The 8,676-nt window shown below is 67.7% G+C and overlaps 1 protein-coding gene across 1 annotated transcript; it reads right to left on the reverse strand.

The window, feature by feature from the left end:
- Positions 1-228: 228 nt before the first annotated feature.
- On the reverse strand, positions 229-3,476 carry BIRC7 (baculoviral IAP repeat containing 7). The gene is made up of 6 exons (XM_032592730.1): positions 3,107-3,476; positions 2,248-2,347; positions 1,913-1,994; positions 1,760-1,805; positions 593-664; positions 229-422 (listed from the first exon to the last, which is right to left on the reverse strand). Exons 1-6 carry the CDS (start codon positions 3,474-3,476, stop codon positions 229-231), a joined length of 864 nt encoding a protein of 287 aa, XP_032448621.1.
- Between the last annotated feature and the right edge of the window lie 5,200 nt (positions 3,477-8,676).

Genomic DNA, 8,676 nt, shown 5'->3' on the forward strand with positions numbered 1-8,676 from the left:
TGGTGAGCAACACCTGGCCAGGCCAGGGAGGCAGGAGAAGTCAGGAGGCTGCCTCCCACCGCCTGCAGTGCTGGCCACCCCGGAGGTAAGAGGCGCCCCAGGGGGAAGATGGCAGCAGACAGGGTGTGCTGGGGTCACTGCCCTGGCACGTGCTGACACCCCGGAGGCCCACGCGGGGAGGCGCCTGCTGGGGCCAGGCGAGAGCCGCTCTGGGGCCACTCACCTGGCCTAGGGTAGGAAGGTGCGCACGCAGCTGCGGATGGGGGCCCTGCAGAGGGGGCAGAGCCGCAGCACAGGAGCGCAGTCCGCGCAGACCAGGTGGCCGCAGGGCACGAGGACGGTGCACACGGGGTGGTCCAGGCAGACCTTGCAGGTCCGTTCCTCCCGCAGACGCCGCAGCTGCTCCTGGGCGTCCTGGGCTCCTGGGGGGACCAGCCGCACCCTCCGGGCCTGGGCTCCTCCACATCCACCCCCCCCCTCCCCGAGACCTCCACCTTCTGTATGGGGGCCAGGCCAGGAGCGCCCTCCCCCGGCAGGGTGCAGGGGAGCCGGTCCTGCCCCCGGCGGTGGGGGGGGGGGGTCCCACCCTCACCTGGCTCTGTGGCACCTTCTGACTGGGCCTCCCTTCTGGGCGTGGGCAGCTCAGGACCCACGTGGACAGGAGCTGTGGGTGGTGTGGGACAGACTAGAAGCCCCCAGGGGAAGCGAGACCCCACCCAGGGGGCCCCACAGGCGAGGTCTGGCTCTGGCGGAGCCCATGCTGCCCGAACCCCCCAGAGCCCACGCCACCAGGACGGGCCCCCCGGCCCCTGGGCAGTGGGAACTGTATGCCAGGGGAGAGCATGGGGCAGGGGCGGGCACGCACCTCTGGCCTCCGCAGCCCGGCCCCCGTCATCTTCCTGGAGCAGGTCGGCCACCAGCTGGGACGCGGATACGCTGGCCGGCACCGCCCAGAGGTACTTACGCTGCACCAGCCGCCGTACCTGGTTCTGCCCGAAGCCCATGCAGAGGGCAGCCTGCACTGCCGGGCACCGGCTCCATGCAGGCCACTCCTGCCTGCCCCTGGCATCTGCAAGGCAGGGGGAGGGGCACTGGACCCAGGGAGCGGGGGGGAGCAGTCCCTGTGGCCGCCTTAACACAGGGGCCTCTGTGGCCGTCACGGGAGGGCTGTTCCCAGCACGTTTGTCCAGAGGCGCCACCACACAGAAAACATAGGAAACGTCATCGCCAAAGCCACTGCAGACAGAGCCCCAGCGGGTGTCAGGGGCTGTTCCCAGAGCGTCACAGAGACCAGGCTCAGTTCCAAATTCAGAGCTCGGGGCAACGAGGCCCAGAGAGCAGAAGTCCCTTGCTACAGGGCTAGAGAGGAGAGCCAGGATCTGAGCCCCGGAGCCTCTCGGACCCCTGCCCTGCCAGGTCCTGGGCGTGGGTATGGACAGGACAGCCCCGCTCCCCCGCGCGCTCGTGACCGCTGCTAAGGTGGGGCCGTCCGGTGCACGGCCTCTCCTCCTCCCACCCCTGCCGCCAGCGCTGGGATCGGCCTCGCCCACGGCGGCCTGCTGTGGCCTCCCCTGGGCACCAGACACACGGAACGCCCGCACACAGCCCCCTACCCCCAACGCGGGCCCAGCACTGCTCCCTCACATCTGGCTGAGCACACCTGGCCTGCTCTCCAGCACGGGGACACCCGATGGCCCGAGCCACAGTGCGGGCTGCAGGTGCCCGGGGAGCAGAGCACGGGCCGCACTTCACGGCTCACCTGAAGGGGTGGTGGGGGCTGAGTCTGCGGGTTCTTCCGATTGGTCCTGAAAGGAGCCAGAGGACATCTGTGCCCTGAGTAGATGCAGGGGCAGGGGTGGGGAGGGACCCTCACCGTCCGTCCCGCCACGGCCCTAAGGGGAGCAGGACTCACCCAGGAACCCAGCGGGTGGTAACAAGACTCCTGGACGCTGCAGACAAAGTCCCTTCCTTTTGTCTGGAGCAGGAACCCACACCTGGAGGAAGCAGCTTGAGAGGCCTCAGGGCTGCAGGCCCGGCTGTCAGAGAACCAACCTCTCCAGCCCCGCCTGCCACCGCGCACCCCACACAGGCCCGCGCAGGGCAGTCGGGGCTCACTGAGTGTCAGGCACTTGCTGGGAAGGCCGCCCCCAGAAGGCCCCCCCTTCCCGGATTTCACCTCCCCCCCCAGGACTGGGGAGGCAAAGCCGGCCCATGCCCCGCCCCAGGAGCGGCCTGCAGGGTCCTTACCTGGGGAACCACTTGGCATGCTCTGTCCAGGGGTCATCCCCTTGCTCCCAGCTCTGCAGACCCCCGCGGCAGAAGAAGCACCTCACTTGGTCTTGCCGCCCTGGGTGGAGCATGGATGCTGGCCCTGCCCACACCCGGCCCCTCGGCGCCGCCAGGAGCCCCCTCACCCACCCGCTAGGCCAGGTGTGTCCTCCGAGGCTGGGGTCGTGGGGGCTCCCAGGTGGTCTTTCCTCACATGGCAGGGGCTCTCTGGGGTCACCCTTGAGCCCCCGCGGGGCTCCCCCTGCTCTCTGCCACCCCCCTTGCCTTTCATTCCCCCTGGATTTCACAGGCACCCCACTTTCTCGGGGGCGAAATGGGGGACGGGGCAGGCGTTTGTTCACAGCAAGGCAGGTGGACAGTTAGACCTGGAGCCCTGAGTATTCTGTGACCTTGCAGCTTCAGGTGACAGCAGTTCCTCTGTCACCTCTGCCCCAGGTGCCACCTCCCCAGGATAGATTCCCAGTGACTGGGAAAAGGGGTGACTGGCAGCCTCAGGCATCCACGTGGGGATGTCGCCTCCGCCTCACCCCCCACAATCAGCAGAGACTGCAGACCAGGGGCTGCTACGGGCACAGCAGACCTGACAGCCCGTCCCTGGGTCTCAGGGGCCCCACGGAAGCCCCACACACCTCCTGTCCCCCTCCCCCCCCCCCAACCCCTGCACTCGTCAGAGTCTGAGCAGCCAGGAGAGACTCGGAGGCTGGGGACAGGTGCCCCCCCTCGGCTTTATCAGGCACAGACCCCCCTGCCGTGGGGGAGGAGCTCTCCGGAGACCCCGGAAGTCTCCTAGAAGTCCGGAAGGGCCCCCAGGGCTCACCAGTGTGGAAGAAGCCTGCGGCAGCCAGCGGCTCTGGCCGCACCACAGCACTCAGCGGCCAGTCGTAGAAGGAGGCCAGCCTCAGCTCCTCAGAGCCCATCCCGGGGAAGGCCGGCCCTGCGTCTGGGGCTGCCCTGGCCCCCTCCTCCTCCTCCTCCTCCTCCTCTGCAAGGGGGCGCAGCTGGCCCAGGATCTGCCCATCTGTGTGGTCCCGGCCTCCCCAGGACAGGGCACAGCTGGTGTCCTGGTCCACAATGGAGCCGCACAGAGAGAGGGGTCCACAGTGGGCCCGTGTGGGACTGCGGCCGGCCACCCAGCAGCTTCGCTCAGGGCCACAGCACCGGCACTTGGCTCTGTCTTCGGGCCCCATAGAGCAAACACCAGCCCTGACCAGTTCTGCAGCAGGCACGCGGGCCCGTGGAAGCCGGTCCTGGAATGTGCCCAGCTAACCTGCCTCCAGGCTCCTGACCCCAGGGCCCTGCCTAGGGACAGCAAGTGGCTTTTGCCTCAAACAGCCGGGCAATGAGGGCAGGCACAGTCCTGACCCCAGGATGCCCCAGGTGGGGGAGTGGCCAGGGGGCCCACTGCTTTCTGGAAGGGGCCAGCGTGGCATCCAGCATCACGCGCTCTCTGCAGCAGGGGTGTGTCATGGGGCTCAGCAGTAGAGGCCTTGCCCCACTCCACAGGGGTGGGGTGAGGTGGGGAGAAGGGGGAGGCAATGCTGTGGGTCAGCTCTGAGCTCCTGGGCCAGATGCCAGTGACGGCCTCTGAAGGCAGAAGGTTCCAGGTGCTTTGAGCTATGCACTTAGTGCCCCCTAGAGGGGAGGATGGCCCCCTGTCACAGGGATGACGCCGGGCTCCCTGGGACAGGGATGCCTAGTGAAGGGCTGGGTCCTGGAAGTTGTGCTCTGAGCCCTGGAGCTGAAGGGGGCGCCAGACATCCCCGCGTTCAGCCCATCGCCCAGCCCCTCTTCCAGCCCCGTGCCCCGTGCCCCGCCCCGAGCCCAGCCCCTCGTCCGCCCTGTGGCCCCGCCCCGAGCCCCGCCCCGAGCCCCGCCCCGAGCCCAGCCCTTCGTCCGCCCTGTGGCCCCGCCCTGAGCCCTGCCCGGAGCCCAACCCTGCACCCAGCGCCATCGCCCAGCCCATCGCCCCGCCCCACCCCCAGCCCCGCCCCGCGCCCAGCCCCCCAGGGCCCGAGGGCCTCAGTAGGTCAGCGTGCCTCTCTAGTCCTTAAGCCGTGAAGTTCGGGGACGGTTGGGCTTGTGTCCTTCCCGAGGTTCTGGGGAAGGGGCTGGCCTGAGTCGCCTCTATCGCCTCCCTCAGCGTCAGTGTCCAGGTGGCACTAGGCTGAAGGGTGAAGTCACACAGCGTGGGCTCGGTTTTCCCATTGGAATTAGCGCTCCCCAGGCCACTGTGACCCAGACATTTGGGGAGGGGTCACAGTTCCAGCTACCTGCACCTGCTGCGTCAGAGGAGTCTTGCTGCTTGGGAGACCACACCCACCATCCCATCGCCTTCCCTGGTGCCCCCCACTCTGCGTCAGAACCAGCCCGCGTCCCCGGGCCTGGCTGCAGCTCATCCTCCTGCCGGGTATGTGCCGGGAGCCCCCAGTGTCTGCTGGGGGCCCAGGTTTCCAAACTGCACTCCCACCACGTTCCAGGTCAAAGCCGCTGGCCCCTCAGGACCTTCCCCGGGTGGGCTTCCCTCAGACCTGTCGTGGCCACACAGGCTCCACCAACCGGCTCAAGCCCAGGGGCCCCATCCAGCACCCCCAACCCCAACAGTTAGGGAACACGGGACGAGGGCTGAACCCAGGGACCCCGGGCGGGCAGAGCAGGATCAAAGGGCACACAGGGTCCAATGCGGAGAGGACAGACAGGAAGGCTGGATGGGGTGTGGGGGCCGCGGCCCCGGGGGCCCAACCTGACTCCCTGCTTCCTGGACCAAACCTGTCTCGGGGCCTGCTCGGGCCCGAACCCTGGCTCGTCCCCGACACGCTTCTCCCGGCGGCTCCCATCTGGCGTCCGCGCAGGGCTGCTCCCAGTGAGCAAGTAAAGAATAAAGTGAGGAAGCAGGCTAGTCAGGGTCATTGCTGACAGTGGGGCAGGGCGCGGTCAGGAGAGGCTAACCTGTCCCAGGCCTGGCCGCAAAAACATCCCCAGGGCCGCCGGCAGGGTGGGCCACGCCACGGCGAGGGGCACAAAGAAGCACCGGGAGGAGGCGCGGAGGTGGAGGGGTGTGGGGTCTGACCCGAGCGAGACGAGATGGGGCCGGGCACCTGCCCCAGCACGCTCGCTCACCTTCCACGCGGAGCTGCCTGAGCCCGGCCACAGCCCGGAGCCCCTGCTGCCGTAGGTCAGCCTGCACCTGTGCCTCGCGTCCAGGGGGCCGGCGGCTGCCGCCTCGTCCTGGAGGAGACCCGTCGCTGTCCTGGCTACGCCAGCTCTCAGCTGCCGGGGTCCCAGCGCGTGCCAGAACCCTCCTCCTGTCAGAGGCCCAAAGCCACCCGGTGTCCCGCGGGAAATCCCCGCACGGCGAGTGGCCGAAACCAGGCAGCAATCCGCACGGCACTGCACCCCCTTCTCTGCCCCGTCCGGCTCCCAAGGCCAGAGTGGCCTGTGGAGGGGGGTGCAGCGGGGACGCAGGCGGGGGAGGGGTGTAGCTCAGGGGCTGTAGGGGGTGGCCCCCTGCAGGAGGAGGCCGTGGGGGCTGGACCCCAGATGGGGCTTCCCAACGTGTTGGTCTCCGGATATCTGGGCCCTCGACCCCTCCGTGATCCCGTGCCTGGGATGCAGAGACACTGTTAGCTTTGGCCGTTTCGGCAAACCCCGAAGGGGCTTTTGGGGGGTTCCCTCGGGGGCGGCCCCTCTGTCCCTGCTCCACCCCCACCGTCAGATGGACAGGGAGGGGGGTACCAAGCCTCCAGCCCGCTTTTCCCTCCAGAGAGAAACCTGCAGCGCCCAGGGTTGCTGTGGACGCTCTGGACCTGGGGCCCGGACAGGCTCGGACGACCCTCCCAGGTGGCCCTGGGGGCACCTGCGTCGTCTGTTCCCTCTGGCCCTACTGCTGTGGGGCTGGCTCTGGAGAAGCAGTGTCCCACAGAGTTTCGCGGATCAGGAGGTGGGGGGAAGGAGGCGTCTCCCTGGGCGGCTGGGGTTCGCCGCCTGAGCCGAGGGGCGTCTGCGGGAGGCCCCGCGCCCACGGCCCTGCTCATCTACAGCCACGCCTGGAACCGTCGACACAAAGGGTCATCCGTGTTGTTTGTATAAGTGAATAAAGGGAACTAGGGAGGTGAAAATGGCTAGCACATGCTCCTTCTGGAAATACCGAGAACACTGGAAAGACAAAGAGAATAAGTCACTGTCTGAACCAGCTCTGTGGCCAGACCAGGGCCAGCTTCTGGATCTGACCTCGCCCTGCAGCCACGCAAGATGTGACCACGGTGGGGGGCTGCACTGCACCCCTGCACGTGTCGCTGAAACTCTCTGTGAATCTAGAATTATTCCAGAAGAAGGAAAAAAACACCCATGGGCGTCTGGCACTGAGACGAAAGCACTGCTCTTACCACCCGGCTGCTGACTCCCAGCCAAGCTCCACTTACCTGCTCTCTGCCCGCTCTCCCCTCCTCTGCCCCCTCTCCCCTCGGATCCCTCTCCCCTCCTCTGCCCTCTCTCCCCTCCTCTGCCCGTTCTCCCCTCTGCCCTCTCTCCCCTCCTTCGCCCCCTCTCCCCTCCTCTCCTGCTCTCCCCTCTGCCCGCTCTCCTCTCTGCCAGTTTTTAATCGGGAACAAATGTCTGTCAATGCCTTGGAGGGCTCACCTTGACCACGGGGGTGCTGTGTCTTTACAGTGAAGTCTCCCCAGGTAAGATGATGCCAGATGCGGGGGGGGGGGGAGTGCCCCTCATCAGCCCAATCATTTACAGATGGGGGTCTGAAGATGATCTGCGCAATTTTCTCCTGGAGCCAGACAGGACCCTGCTCTGCCTGGATGATTCGGAGCCAGCTGGATCTGAGGGGAAGGGCCCTGAACCAAGGCCTCCTCCCCACCTGTGAAGGGCTGGCCGGTCAAGGTAGGAAAAGAGAACATGAGAGAGAGGGGCCAGCTCAGCATCACCACCCCACCCCCCCAGTGCCCACCTCCTCCAAGCCAAAAAGCCACCTGAGAAGGTTCTCGCGTGGAAGGCCTGCGACGTGCTGTTCACGCCAGCGCTGGCTTCCTTTGAGAAGATGGGGGCCAGGCCCCCTGGGCGGACGTGTGGACTGACTGGACACATCCCCCTGGAGTGAGGCTTCCGAGGCCGGCCCCAGTCGGCGCAAAGGAGGTGGGGGAGGAAGCTGAGCCCCCGGCTCTCAGCCCAGCGAGGCCTGGAGGCGACCCACCAACCCTGTGAGACGGGGCAGAGGGCCCTCTCTCGCCTCCCGTCTCCTCGCTGAGAAAAAGGCTCCGTGAGCCCCCCGCGCAGGGGCCAGAGGCCTGGCTGGCCCGGGAGCTCCCCCACCTGCGACCGCAGAGCGAGGGCTCCAGGCGAGAGCACAGCGCCCCTGACAAGCACACTGGAGGCCCAGGGAGGCTGTGGCCTCTGAGGGGGCAAGAACGGGCGTGCAAGGTGGCAGCAGAGCCCCGTGCCCGGACCCCCGCACACACTCGCCCCTGCGGCGTGCACACCGCCGTCCGCCTGAGACCCCGCCCTGACCCGGTGCTACAGCCGGGCCCTTGCCGACGGTGATGGGGGACCCCGTCCCGGCAGCTGACGCCAGCGGAAGGGACCCACGGCCTCGTGGCCGGCAGCACAGCCTGAGCATGACCGACGCTCACGGAGCCGAGGCAGCCAGCGTGGGAGGGCGTGAGCCACACCCGCTGTGGTTCTCTGTGGGGTCCGCAGAGCCCAGAACCGTCCCACAGAGGCCTGGGGAGGCAGAAGGGGGGGAGGGGGGAGGGGCTCCTTTTGGGTCATCCTCACAGAGGATGCTCCTGTGTCACCCCACCCTCTTCACCCCTGCATCTTACCTTGAGGTCTCTGGAGCGGACCCTGGGGTGTCAGTACTTTGGGGGGGGGCCTGCGGGGAGCACAGGGAGGGAGCGGGCAAGCCGCCGATCCTGGGTGTGCTCCTGAGGAGTCATCGCCCGGGCAGCCCGCTGGGGGCCTTGGATCCCGCGGGCAGGGGTGGCAGGGCACGTGGGTGCAGGGCTGAGGGGAGCTGCGGGCAGAGCCGCCAGAAGCCAGCAGGGGGCGCGTGGGAAAGGCGAGCACTAGACAGTGGCCCTCACCCTCCTCTCCCCACCTGCTGAGGCTGAACCCGCAGGACCTCAACCTCAGCCCACGGAACTCACAGCCTCAGGGCTGCCCGTGGTGGCCCGGCCCGAATCACCTCGGGCTCATTTAATCAGATTATTTCCTGGCACGCGTGGGCCCAGGCCTGGGCGGGACAACCGGCTTCTCTGTGAAGACAGTTCAGTAAAGCTGAGCCCGGCTCCCTCCTGCCCCTTCCCCAAGCCTGGGTGCCCCTGGAAGCGGAGCCAGGAGGGTGGGGGATGGCCTGAAGGGCCAAAGGCAGGGGCAAGGCCTGAA

This window comes from Lynx canadensis, chromosome A3, assembly GCF_007474595.2.
Source record: "Lynx canadensis isolate LIC74 chromosome A3, mLynCan4.pri.v2, whole genome shotgun sequence".
Taxonomy (NCBI): Eukaryota; Metazoa; Chordata; class Mammalia; order Carnivora; family Felidae; genus Lynx; species Lynx canadensis.